General features: G+C 34.4%; 1 protein-coding gene across 1 annotated transcript in view; it reads right to left on the bottom strand.

Annotated features, from left to right (window-relative positions):
- The window catches only part of LOC113809406 (ankyrin repeat domain-containing protein 6), a gene marked incomplete at its 5' end in the record, with an annotated part of 24490 nt that overhangs the window by 9163 nt on the left and 327 nt on the right, over positions 1 to 15000 (bottom strand). Inside the window, 7 exon segments of the mRNA XM_070115681.1 lie at positions 77 to 745; positions 921 to 1370; positions 1527 to 1571; positions 1757 to 2010; positions 6476 to 6574; positions 10635 to 10733; positions 13219 to 13317. Of these exon segments, the coding sequence (XP_069971782.1) occupies positions 77 to 745; positions 921 to 1370; positions 1527 to 1571; positions 1757 to 2010; positions 6476 to 6574; positions 10635 to 10733; positions 13219 to 13317 (1715 nt within the window).

Here is a 15000-nt window from a genome sequence, read left to right as displayed (position 1 = left end):
TTCTCATTTTTTCCCTACTTTTTTATTCTCTTCTCGCTTCTCTCCCCTCCTCTCTCTCTCTGCTTCTTGTACGTACCTTTATCAATTTGATTTCCTTTTCCTTTTCCTCTAGGTCCTTCTTGAACTTTCCGTTTTCCTTCTGCAGGTTGCTCGCCTCCGCCACTTTCGAGTCGTACTTCTTCTGCAGGCTGGCTGCCTCCGCCTCTTTCGAGTCGTACTTCTGCAGGTTGGCCGCCTCCGCCTCTTTCGAGTAGTACTTCTGCAGGTTGGCCGCCTCTGTCACTTTCGAGTCATACTTCTTCTGCAGGATGGCCGCCTCCGCCACTTTCGAGTCGTACTTCTTCTGCAGGTAGGCCGCCTCTGACACTTTCAAGTCGTACTTCTTCTGCAGGTTGGCCGCCTCCACCTCTTTCGAGTCGTACTTCTGCAGGTAGGCCACCTCCACCTCTTTCGAGTCGTACTTCTTCTGCAGGTTGGCCGCCTCCACCCCTTTTGAGTCGTACTTCTTCTGCAGGTAGGCCACCTCCACCTCTTTCGAGTCGTACTTCTTCTGCAGGTTGGCCGCCTCCGCCACTTTTGAGTCATACTTCTTCTGCAGGTTGGCCGCCTCCGCCTCTTTCAAGTCGTACTTCTTCTGCAGGTTGGCCGCCTCCGCTTCTTTTGACTCATATTTCTTCTGCAGGTTGGCCGCCTCCGTCCCTTTCGAGTCGTACTTCTTCATCTCCTCCTTCTCCTCAAGTTTGTTCTGAAAGTTTCAGAAATGTGTCTTGTCATATTTTCCTACTTATTTCCCCACTCCCATGTTCTCCCTGGCTTCCCTGCTATCATTCACCTCTATTTTCTTTTCTCATTTTTTCCTTACTTCTTGATTCTCTTCTCACTTCTCTCCCCTCCTCTCTCTCTCTGCTTCTTGTACGTACCTTTATCAATTTGATTTCCTTTTCCTTTTCCTCTAGGTCCTTCTTGAACTTTCCGTTTTCCTTCTGCAGGTAGGCCGCCTCCGCCACTTTCGAGTCATACTTCTTCTGCAGGTAGGACGCCTCCGACACTTTCAAGTCGTATTTCTTCTGCAGGTTGGCTGCCTCCGCCTCTTTCGAGTAGTATTTCTGCAGGTTGGCCGCCTCCCCCTCTTTCGAGACATACTTCTGCAGGTTGGCCGCCACCGCCACTTTCGAGTCGTACTTCTTCTGCAGGTTGGCCGCCTCCGCCACTTTTGAGTCGTACTTCTTCTGCAGGTAGGCCGCCTCCGCCACTTTCAGGTCGTACATCTTCTGCAGGTTGGCTGCCTCCACCACTTTTGAGTCAAACTTCTTCTGCAGGTTGGCCGCCTTTGCCACTTTCGAGTCATACTTCTCCTTCGCCTCCTTCTCCTGCTCCTCGAAAAGCGGGTCAGAGTGATCAGTTATTCGTAATCTACACAATATAATTCACCTTTAATTTTTATTATTGTATTTAATTTCATGATCTTTCTCTCTCTCTCTCTCTTTTACTTTTTTGAGTGCTCTGCATATCCTCACATGACTGACCTGCATCTTCCTCCTCTCCTTCTCCTCCGCAGCACTTTCCTTCGCCTGAAAAGTAACTCGGTTTAGTTGACTATATATAAAGTATCAAATAATTTAAAAGGAGCATTAGTTTCAGTTCTCGACTAATAAACAACACTGAGGGCAGCCAGCGACCACGGCGCCCAGCCTGACACCAGCAGTGGGGCACAAAGCATGGCAGTGAAAACAAAGACCATGGCGGCTTTCCTTACCATGGAGAAGGTTCTGCCAGCAGACGTTGTCCCCAACAGGTTCTGCGGAGTCTTCCTGGCCTTATTCTTCATGCTGGTGGATGCCCCAAGGCCAATCAGGGTGCCCACCGCCAGGAGCTTCCCACTTGAAGCTGCGTCATGGAGAGGCGTGTTGCCCAATTTGTCAACGGGGTCCACGTCGGCCCCGCTCGCCGCGAGAGCTTCCAGTGTCCCCCAATGTCCACGGCGTGCTGCGATGTGCATTGGTGTTGACCCTGTAAGTGGAAGAGTTGAAGAGGCGATTAGTGCCTTGACATTAATGATAATGTTGATAATATAATAATAAGAACAGCAATGATGATAAGGAGAATCATAATAATTGTAGAAATATATAGATAATAACGTCATTAATAATGATAATGCGAATAATAATAATAACACTAATAATGATAACAGCTATCATGCTAATAATGATAATAATAAGTAATATCTTAACATATATATACATATATATATATATATATATATATATATATATATATATATATATATATATATATATATATATATATATGTATATGTATATATACACATATACATATACATTATAAGGAAAGCCATACACATATACATACATGCATACATACATACATATATCATGTATATATATACATATATATATATATATATATATATATAAACACACACGTATATATATATATATATATATATATATATATATATATATATGTTTATATATATATATATATATATATATATATATATACATATATATATACATATAAATATATATATACGTAAATATATATATATATATATATATATATATATATATATATATACATACATATATACATATATATATATATATGTATATATATATATATATATATATATATATATATATATATATATATATATATATATATATATATATATATACATATATATATATATATATATATATATATATATATATATATATATATATATATATATATATATATATGTAATCATGATAACAATAGTATTAATTTAAAAAATAATGACGGCAACAGCAACAACAATAATAATAACAATAGTGATAATAATAACAATGATAGTGATAATCATATTAATTACTATGATAATAATAAATAAATATTGTCATGATGATAGATAATGATGATGATGATAATAATAATAAACAAATAATAACATGATGATGATAAAAATACAACTACCGCTACTAAAACTAATAATAATAATAACAGGAGCAGACACAAAAATGAAAGTAATGTTGACTATCATCACAATAATGTCGAAGATAATGTTGAACTGTTCATGAAAATAGCAATGACAATAATGATAATAGAATACAATGAAAATGAGAATGGATATAAGTGATAATAATACACGCGAAGCCAGAGGGAAAATCAGTCAGACAAAACGAAGTGAAGTGGCATAAACTAACTGTAGTGATAATTACAAGAAAATAATTAGGGAAATATATGATGGCTGGAACACTTAGTCAACTGATATCAGTGTCATATATTATTATTAACCACCATTTATAACGAAAAACTAATAATACTGATGTATGCTTTTATGATTTTTTTTTTTCTTGTTTCATTCTTGTATTATCTTATTATATCTTTTATTACATCATGTTTTTATTTCTTATTTTTTAATTACTTTATATTTTCATAACTTTTTTTCAATCTACTAATTTAATGTTTTATTACTTTATTTTTAATTTCTTATGCATGTATCTACTCTCATACTGATTCTATATTTTATTTCAACATTATATTCTTTATTCGTCAATTGTTTATATTTTCCATTCTTATATTTTTGATTTGTTATTGTTTTTTTTTTCTTTTTTACTTTCTTATTATTGTTTTAATCTTTCATTTATTCTTTATTGGTTTTCTGTTTGCTTTTTTTCATTGTCTTCATCGTTATCATTATTACTATCATCATTACTTCATTGTTATTATTGTCTTCATTGTTACTATCATGGTGTAAGGGCATCCTTCCTGAGGCTAGAAATGGGGATGGGAAGAACGAGGAGAGAACAAGGAAGGAAGAAAGAAGAAAAAGAAAAGGAGAAAGAGAGACTCGCACTAAGAGGGAGGGAAAGGAGACATAGGAAATGCATAAAAAGCAGTAATAATAATAATAACAATAATAATAATAATAATAATAATAATAATAATAATAAAAATGAAAATAATAACAATAAAAATAATGAAAATTATTATAATCATAACAGTAATAATAACAATAACTATATTCATCCTTATAATGATAATAATCATTATCATCATAATCATCATCATCATAATCATCATCATCTTGATTATCATCATAATCATCATCTTCATTATCATCATCATAATGATAATTGTCATCATCATAATATTAATAATAGCAACGATAAATAAAACTAAAAGGAAAGCCATGGAAGACGATAACAACAGTTCCGAACACGCGGTTAGCCTGGCTGCGCGTTCCTTTCGGGGAAACTTCAATAAAAAGATTCCCTGCACAACGACGCAGCGACAAGACCCGCGGAACCGGATTCGTGGAGCCTCGATTCCTTTATTAGCGATGTTGCCTTGCCACGCCTTGCCACGCGTGTCTCTCTTGCTCCTCCTCGTTCCACCTGCCATTTTCTTCTTCTCTCTCTCTCTCTCCCCTACCCCCTTCTCTCTCTCTCTCTCTCTCTCTCTCTCTCTCTCTCTCTCTCTCTCTCTCTCTCTCTCTCTCTCTCTCTCTCTCTCTCTCTCTTCTCTTTTAGCACTTTTGCTGACCTGCATTCGATCCCGCACGTTGCCAGTGGATGGCAACCCTGGCCATTCCTTGCACACAGGTTAGGTTAGATTAAATTAGGTCACAGCAAAGATTATCCATTTAATGAATGGAATTAAACTAAAACTTTTTTCTCTCTCTGTGTATACATACATACATACATATATATGTATATATATATATATATATATATATATATATATATATATATATATATTCATTATATATATATTATATATATGTATATATATATATATATATATATATATATATATATATATATATATATATATATAATATATATATATCTATCTATCTATCTATATATATATATATATATATATATATATATATATATATATATATATATATAAAATATATATTTATATATATATATATATATATATATATATATATATATATATATATATATATATATATATATATATATATATATATATATATATATGTGTGTGTGTGTGTGTGTTTGTGTGTTTGTGTGTGTGTGTGTGTGTGTGTGTGTGTGTGTGTGTGTGTATATGTATATGTATATGCACACACAGATTTCCTTATTTCAAGAAAGATTTATCAAGGATATCCAAAGTTTTCAAAGGCGTTTAAAGCCATTCAATCACTGTAAATGTTTCAAAAACTAAATTGTTTTCCATTTCTATCTTAAGAGTTCCAGATGACATGCTCTTTACCGTAAAACATGACTGCTTTAAGGTTACTGTAATCCTTCAGACAAAAAATTATAGATTTTTTGTTTGCAGCATATGGTTATGAATTAATCTTGGGACTAACTGTTCGAATATCGTTTAAACAACAACTACACACACTCAGATCATTTGGCGATTTTGTCAAGCATAATATATCTCGAGAACAAATATCGCCTCCGGGAAACTGACTAATTGGCAACTTCCGCCAACAACGCGCGCTTTGACTAAGACACACAAATGACGTCAAAACACAGAATACAAAAGCTCAAAACACTAGTTTTCATAAACATCACCGGATGTGAGAACAGTCACGCGTTGCCCTCATTATGAAAAATACTGGCATGCAAACCACTTTTTCTTTCCCAACTAGAGTGGGAGCATGGCAAAAGGTGCCAATTAGTCCATTTTCTGGAGAGAATATTTCCTCTCGAGACATTGCATGGTTCCACGAATCGTAAAATTAAATGGAAATAAAAACCTTTTAAAATTGAACTGCTTGTGTGTCTCAAGGGATGAGGAGGATTTTAATTCTATTATATTGATAAAACAATATTGATAATGATTATAATAATAATAATTGTAACAATAACAACAGTAAGCATGACAACAATGATAATAATAATAATTATTATAATAACACCAACAACAGACAAAAATGTAATAATTATAACAATAATAATGATAATGATATTATTGATATTATTACCTTTATTATAGCATTTATTTTCACTATTATTATCATTATCATTTTAATGATAATGATATAAAATTGTATTGATTAAAAAACATCAATAATATTACCAATAACTGTCATTATTATTATTGTTCTATTTTATCGTTTATCTTCATTTTTCTTCTTTTGTTCTTTCATTTACCATTGTCATATTTTTATCACTTTGTTGTTTCCTTTGTTTTATTCTGTTTTAGTTTGTTTCATTCTTTAAACTTTTATTCGTGTGTCTTTTTCTATTTTTTATTATCTTTATTATTCCCTTATCATTTTTTAATCATCATTATCATTACTATCATTATTATTACAATTATTACATTCTATGAAAATGACAAATGACAAAGAATTTTTTTAAAATGACAAATGACAAAATGACAAAAAAACAAATGACAATGAATAATAACATTGACTAAAAAGATAAAAACAATACAATCAATTATAACAGTAATAAAGGAAATGTCGCTCCTGTCGCCTTACCCTCATTGCTTCTGGCGTTGGGGTTGCCACCGTTCGCTGCCAGGAATTCCAACACAGAAACGTGTCCCTTCCAGGCAGCCCAATGAAGAGCGGTCCAGTCTGCAGGAGGAAGAGGCTTGTGTCAACCGTCATGTTGGTGGGTGATGGGAATGAGGATGGAAATGGAAGCGAAAGGGAGGATGAAATGGAGGATGGGCATTACAGTAAGGAGGAAATAAGGAAGAGCTGAGAACTAGGAAAGAAAAGGAAAGAATGGGAAAGGAAAGAAGGGATAAAGAGAGAATAACAGTGAGAGGGAGGGAATGGAGACAGAGGAAAGACAGAAACGAGGAACAAAGAGCTGAGGAGATACGGAGAAGAATGAGGAAAAAGGAATAAAGAGGAAGAGCAGAAAGTAAGAGAGAAGAATGAAGAGGGAAAAGGAACTGAGAGAAACAAGTAGTATGAAAAAGAAAGAAGAATGGAAAAAGAGAAGGGGAAAGAAAATGAATGGGAGGTAGAGGAAAGAGTGGTGGGGAAAAAAAGGAGGAAGAGAAGAGAAAAGAAGAGAATGTCAGAAAAGGAATAGACATTCAGGAAGAGAGAGAGAAAGAAAAGAAGAGATAAAGAATAAGAGGATAGAGAAAAGATGTAAGGAAGGAAATGAGAGCGGGGAATAGAGAATGATAAAAATAGAAAAAAAGAAATGGAAGAAATAGAGGGGGGAAAGTTTCGGAAGAATAGAGAGAAGGAGAGAATGTGGATAAGAAAAGTAATGAAAGAGGAGAGAGTTAAACCGGAGATAGTAAGGTGGGGGGGGAGAAAGTGGGGGAAGGTGAGAGAGAAAAGTACAGGAGAGAGAAGGGAGGAAGAAGTGAGGTAGAGGAAAGAAGAGGATAGAGAGTGGAATGAAGGAAATGAGAGACACGAGAAATCCGGGAAAGGAGAGACAGAGGAATAATGGAGAGTTGGGGCAGCAGAGACGAATAAGAGAAAGAGAGGATTACAAAGAAGAAAAAAGAAAGACAGAAAGAGTAAAAGAATGAGGACAAAGAAAGAAAAAACCGAGAGCCAGGGAAGAGGAAGCTAAAGAATAGAGTGAAGAAGCGAATAAGAAATAAAGAAGTAAGAAAAGGTGGAGAGAGAGAGAGAGAGAGAGAGAGAGAGAGAGAGAGAGAGAGAGAGAGAGAGAGAGAGAGAGAGAGAGAGAGAGAGAGAGTAAGGGAAGAAGAGGAAAATAGCTATCATTATGATCTTTTTATTTCAACTGAACTAGTATTTGTAAATAATAGTAATGGTAACAATAACAAGAGCAACAAGAATTATAAAAGCAATAATATAGATAATTATACTAAGAATAATTAAAATCTCTATAAAAAAACCCATAAAATCATCTGATAAAAATAATGCAAGTGGGTAATAGTGGAAAAGGAAAAGGAGAGAGAGAGAGAGAGAGAGAAGAACAGAAAGAGAGGAAAGAAGGAAGAGGAAAAAGAATGAGAAAGGTGGAGTTGAGAGGGAGAAAATGAAAAAGAAAGGAAAGGAGATAGCGGAGACAGAGAGAAAAAGGAAGAGGTAAGAAAGAGAACGAGGAGGTGAGATAGTGAGGAGTAGGAAGTAAAGAAGAAAAGAAAGGGAGAAGAGGGCGAAGATGCAAGGAAGAATAGGAATAGGAGAGGGGCATTGGGAGGAGAAGAATGGCATATAAATTTGGCCAAGACAAACCTCTAGTATTAAATCAATCAATAAAATCAATCAATCAATAAAAATCTCTCCATAACTTTTTGAGTTATCCTGTTAACCGACAAACAAACCAACAGACAAAGAAACTAACCGACGCTGATAATTGCAACAATGATAATAATAATAGTGATAACAATGATAATGATAATAACAATAAGAATAATTATAACAATAGAAATATTAAAATCATTAATAATAATGATAATTATATTGATAATATTGTTATCGTTATTTTGAGTTTTTCACTATTATTATCATTACTATTTTAATGATAAGGAATAATAATATTGATAAAAACAATATAATCAATAATTGTAAGAAAAGAAGTGTCGCTCCTGTTGCCTTACCATAGCGTTTTTACCATTATTGTTCGATTTTCCTTCATTATCATCTTTCTTCTTTTGCTACTTCATCTATTTTCATATTTTTATTGTTTTGTTGTTTTATTTGTGTAATCTGTTTTAGTTTATCTTTTATTTTCTATCTTTTATTCTTCCATTTGTTTCTGTTTTCTATTTTTTTCTTGTTATCATCATTCCATTATTATACTTATTATTTTATTATCATTATTATTGTTATTATTTCTGTTACTATTATTATCATCATCATCATTACTATCATTATTACAGAGAGTGGAAAAGAGAAACTATGACAGTGGAAATGAATAAAATACGAGAGAGAGGAAAGGAGTAAGAGGAGGGGGGAAATTGGAAAAGGAGAATGTGCAAGGAAAAGAGGGATAAGAGAGGAATGAAGGAAGAGAAAATGGAAGATGAGGAAAAAGAAAGGAAGGTAACAGAAAGAAAGAAAAAAAGAGGGAGAGGAGATAAAGAAGGAGGAGAGAGAGAGAGAAAGAAGAGAGAGGGGGTGGAGGAAGAACTATGAAAACGGAAGAGGAGAGACTGGGGGAAAGGAAGATGAGAGAAAGAGGATATGAGGAAGAGAGAAAAAAGGGATAAAGGGAAGAAAGAGGAGAGAGAAAGAGAGGGAAGATGGGAGAGAAGAAAAGGAGGAAGAGAAGAAGATAGAAAGAAGAGGACAGAGAAATGATGAAGCAAGAGACTGAGATGAGAAAGAGGAAAAGATAGAAGAGAGAAAAAGAATTAGGGAAGGAGGAAGAAGACAAACAAAGAAGAGAGAGTGGAGAAAAAGAAAAGAGGAAGAGGAAACTGAACCAGGATCTGTTATTATAAATATAAGCAGAACCGAAAGTAACATCAACAACAACAGTCCTCCTCCACATCATCATCATAATGATGATGACAAATATTGGTAATGATAACATGGGTAATATCAAGGGCGATAATAGGAATAAAAATGATGATGATAATAATAATGATAAACATAATAATAGTACTAATTTTAATTGTGATTATGGTTATCATTCTAATAATGGTAATAATAATAATGATACTTATAATAATAATGATAACAACAGCAATAGCAACAACAATAAAACAACAATAATAATAATAACTAGCACTCAGAGAGCATACCTCCACCAAGGCAGATAATTAAGGCACTGACAATAATAATACTAGTTACCCCTTTTGTCAAGGCAAAAGGGGTAATTAGTGCAATCATCAAAAAAAAAGAAAGAAAGAAAGAAAGAAAGAAAAAAATACTTGATCCGAATCATGATCCGGGTCGCCGTCAGCATCTAATGGCATCTAAATTTGGCCGAGACAAACCTCTGGTAATAAATCAATAAATAAAATCAATCAATCAATAAAAATCTATCCATAACTTTTTGAGTTATCCTGTTAACCGACAAGGAAACCAATGGACATAGAAACTAACCGACGCTAATAATTGCAACATTGATAACAATAATAGTGCCAATAATGATAAGGATAATAATAATAATAATAATAATAATAATAATAATAATAATAATAACAGAAATAATAAAAATAATTAATAATGTTAATCATAATGATGATACTGATATCATCCTCATTATCATATCTACTTTCATTATCATTATCATTACTATTTTAATGATAAGCATAAAGAATAATAATGTTGATAAAATCAACAATATAACCAATAACAACTGTAAGGAAAGAAGTGTCGCTCCTGTTGCCTTATCGAAGCGTTTTTTTCTTTATCATTATCATTATTATTGTTCGATTTTCTTCTTTAATTACCTTCTTTCTATTATTTTACTACTTCATCTATTATTTTCATATTCTTATTGTTTTGTTGTTTTATTTGTTTTATTCTGTTTTAGTTTATTTCTTTCATTTTCTAACTTTTATTCTTCTTGTTGTTTCCATTTTCTATTTCTTTTATTATTATCTTTAACATTCCATTATTATTATTATTATTATCATTATTATTATTATTATTATTATTATTACTATTATCATTTCAATTATTACTCCCTATAAAATGACAAATAATAATAATAATGACTAAAAAGATGTTGCCTTACCAATCTTGGTTCTGGCGTTGAGGTCACAGTCCTCCGCCACCAGGAATTCCACCACAGGAAGGTGTCCCTCCAAGGCAGCCCAATGAAGGGCGGTCCAGTCTGCGGGAGGAAGAAGCTTGTGTTAACCGCCGTGTTGGTGGGTGATGGGAATGAGGATGGAAATGGAAGCGAAAGGAAGGATGAAATGCGGGATGGGCACTATAGTAAGGAGGAAATAAGGAAGATCTGAGAACTAGGAAAGAAAAGGAAAGAATGGAAAAGGAAAGAAAGGATAAAGAGAGAATAACAGTGAGTGGGAGGGAATGGAGAGAGAGGAAAGAGTGAAGGGAGGAACGAAGAGTGGAGGAGACACGGAGAAGAATGAGGAAAAAGGAATAAAGAAGAGGAGAAAGTAGGAGAGAAGAATGAAGAGGGAAAAAGGAATGGGAGAAAATAGGAGTATGGAAGAGAAAGAAGAATGGAAAAAATGAAGGGGAAAGAAAATGAATGGGAGGCAGAGAAAAAAGTTGATGGGGGGAAAAAGGGAAGAAGAAAAGAAAAAAGAAGAGAATGCCAGAAAAGGAATAGAGAGATGAATGAAGGAAGAGAGAGAAAAAAGAGAAGTGATAAGAAGAAAGAGGATAGAGAAAAGATGTAAGGAAGGAAAATGAGAGTGGGGAATAGAGAAAGATAAAAATAGAAAAAAAGAAATGGAAGAAACAGGGGGGGGGAGGGATTTGAAAGAATAGGGAGATGGAGAGAAAGTGGATAAGAAAAGTAAAGAAAGGAAAGAGTTAAACTGGAGATAGTAGGGAGGGGGGGAGAAAGTGAGGGAAGGTGAAAGAAAAAAGTACAGGAGAGAGAAGGGAGGAAGAAGTGAGGTAGAGGAGAGAAGAGGATAGAGAGTGGAAGGAAGGAAATGAGAGACATAAAAAAGCCGGGAAAGGAGAGACAGAGGAATAATGGAGAGTTGGAGAAGCAGAGACGAATGAGAGAAAGAGAGGATTACAAAGAAGAAAAGAGAAAGACAGAAAGAATAAAAGAATGAGGACAAAGAAAGAAAAAATCGAGAGACAGGGAAGAGGAAGATCAAGAATAGAGTGAAGAAGCGAGTAAGAAATTAAAAAGGTTGAGAGAGAGAGAGAGAGAGAGAGAGAGAGAGAGAGAGAGAGAGAGAGAGAGAGAGAGAGAGAGAGAGAGAGAGAGAGAGAGAGAGAGAGAGAGAGAGAGAGAGAGAGAGAGAGAGAGAGAGTGAGAGAGAAAGTGAGAGAGAGAGTGAGAGAGAGAGAGAGAGAGAGAGAGAGAGAGAGAGAGAGAGAGAGAGAGAGGGAGAGGGAGAGAGGGAGAGGGAGAGAGAGAGAGAGTAAGGGAAGAAGAGGAAAATAGCTATCATTATGATCTTTTTATTTCAACTTAACTAGTATTTGTATATAATAGTAATTGTAACAATAACAAGAGCAACAAGAGTTATAAAAGCAATAATATAGATAATTATACTAAGAATTATTATCTTTTTTTTATAAAATAGACTGTTCATAAAATCATATGATAAAAATAATGCAAGTAGGTAATAGTGGAAAAGGAAAAGGAGAGAGAGAGAGAGAGAAAAAGAACAGAAAGAGAAGAAAGAAGGAAGAGGAAAAAGAGTGAGAAAAGTCGAGTTGAAAGGGAGAAAATGAAAAAGAAAGGAAAGGAGATAGCGGAGAGAAAGAGAAAAAGGAAGAGGAGGAGAGGTACTGAGGAGTAGGAAGTAAAGAAGAAAAGAAAGGGAAAAGAGGGCAAAGATGGAAGGAAGAATAGGAATAGGAGAGGGGCACTGGGAGGATAAGAATGGCATATAAATTTGGTCAAGACAAATCTCTGGTAATATATCAATCAATAAAATCAATCAATCAATAAAAATCTCTCCATAACTTTTTGAGTTATCCTGTTAACCGACAAACAAACCAACAGACAAAGAAACTAACCGACGCTGATAATTGCAACAATGATAATAATAATAGTGATAACAATGATAATGATAATAACAATAAGAATAATTATAACAATAGAAATATTAAAATCATTAATAATAATGATAATTATATTGATATTATTGTTATCCTTACTATGATTTTTTTACTATTATTGTCATTACTATTTTAATGATAAGGAATAATAATATTGATAAAAACAATATAACAATAATTGTAAGAAAAGAAGTGTCGCTCCTGTTGCCTTACCAAAGCGTTTTTACCATTATTATTATTATTGTTCGATTTTCTTTTATCATCATCTTTCTTCTTTTGCTACTTCATTTATTTTCATATTTTTATTGTTTTGTTGCTTTATTTGTGTAATCTGTTTTAATCTATCTTTTATTTTCTATCTTTTATTCTTCCTTATGTTTCTGTTTTCTATTTTTTTCTTGTTATCATCATTCAATTATTATCATTATTATTATCATTATTACTACTATTATTATTATCATCATCATCATTACTATCATTATTATTACAATTATTACTATCTATGAAAATGACAAAGAATAACCCTGACTAAAAAAATAATAACAGTACAATCAATAATAACAGTAATAAGAGAAATGTCGCTCCTGTCGCCTTACTCTCCTTGTCTCTGGCATTGAGGTCGCAGTCCTCCGCCACCAGGAATTCCAACACAGAAACATGTCCCTCCGAGGCAGCGCGATGAAGGGCGGTCATGTCTGCGGGAGGAAGAAGCTTGTGTTAACCGCCATGTTGATGGGAATGAGGATGGAAATGGAAGCGAAAGGGAGGATGAAATGGGGGATGGGCATTACAGTAAGGAGGAAATAAGGAAGAGCTGAGAACTAGGAAGGAAGAGGAAAGAATGGAAAAGAAAAGAAGGGATAAAGAGAAATTAACAGGAATGGAGAGAGAGGAAAGAGTGAAGGGAGGAACGAAGAGTGGAGGAGACACGCAAAAGAATGAGGAAAAAGGAATACAGACGAAGGACAGAAAGTAGGAGAAAAGAATGAAGAGGGAAAAAGGAATGGGAGAAAAAAGAAGTATGAAAGAGAAAGAAGAATGGAAAAAGAGAAGGGGAAAGAAAATGAATGGGAGGCAGAGAAAAGAGTGATGGGGGAAAAAAGGAAGAAGAAAAGAGAAAAGAAGAGAATGTCAGAAAAGGAATAGAAATGAAGGAAGAGAGAGAAAATGAAGAGAAGAGATAAGGAGAAAGAGGAAAATAAAAGATGTAAGGAAGGAAAATGAGAGCAGGGAATAAAGATAAAAATAGAAAAAAAGAAATGGAAGAAACAGGGGGGAGGAGGGATTCGGAAAAATAGAGAGATGGAGAGAAGGGAGGAAGAAGTGAGGTAGAGGAAAGAAAAGGATAGAGAGTGGAAGGAAGGAAATGAGAGACAAGAGAAAACTGGAAAAGGAGAGACAGAGGAATAATGAACAGTTGGGGAAGCAGAGAAGAATGAGAGAAAGAGAGAACTAGAAAGAAGAAAAGAGAAAGACAGAGAGAGTAAAAGAATGAGGACAAAGAAAGAAAAAATCAAGAGACAGGGAAGAGGTTGTGAAGAATAGACTGAAGCGAATAAGAAATAAAGAAGTGAGGAAAGGTGGAGAGCGAGAGAGAGAGAGAGAGAGAGAGAGAGAGAGAGAGAGAGAGAGAGAGAGAGAGAGAGAGAGAGAGAGAGAGAGAGAGAGAGAGAGAGAGAGAGAGAGAAAGAGAGAGAGAGACAAAGAGAGAAAGAGAGGGGGAGAAGGAGAGGGAGAGGAAGAGAGAAAGAGAGAGAGAGTGAGCAAGGGAAGAAGAGGAAAATAGCTATCATTATGATCTTTTTATTTCAACTGAACTAGTATTTGTAAATAATAGTAATTGTAACAATAACAAGAGCAAAAAGAGTTATAAAAGCAATAATATAGATAATTATACTAAGAACAATCAAAAGCTTTATAAAAAAAAGACTTCATGAAATCATATGATAAAAATAATACAAGTGGGTAATAGTAGAAAAGGAAAAGGAGAGAGAGATTAGGAGATAGTTAGAGAGAGAGAGAGTGAGAGTGAGAGATAGTGAGAGAGAGAGAGAGAGAGAGAGAGAGAGAGAGAGAGAGAGAGAGAGAGAGAGAGAGAGAGAGAGAGACAGAGAGAGACAGAGAGAGACAGAGAGAGACAGAGAGAGACAGAGACAGAGAGAGAAAACAGGAAAACCAGAAAGAGAGGAAAGAAGGAAGTGGAAAAAGACTGAGAAAGGTTGAGTTGAAAAGGGAGAAAATAAAGAAGAAAGGAAAGGAGATAGCGAAGACAAAGAGAAACAGTAAGAGGTAAGATAGAGAACGAGGAGAGGTAGTGAGGAGTAGGAAGAACAGAAGAAAAGAAAGGGAGGAGGGCGAAGATGGAAGGAAGAATAGGA

This window comes from Penaeus vannamei, chromosome 38, assembly GCF_042767895.1.
Source record: "Penaeus vannamei isolate JL-2024 chromosome 38, ASM4276789v1, whole genome shotgun sequence".
Taxonomy (NCBI): Eukaryota; Metazoa; Arthropoda; class Malacostraca; order Decapoda; family Penaeidae; genus Penaeus; species Penaeus vannamei.
Note: the sequence above shows the minus strand (reverse complement) of the source record. Positions and strands in the feature narration are given on the sequence as shown.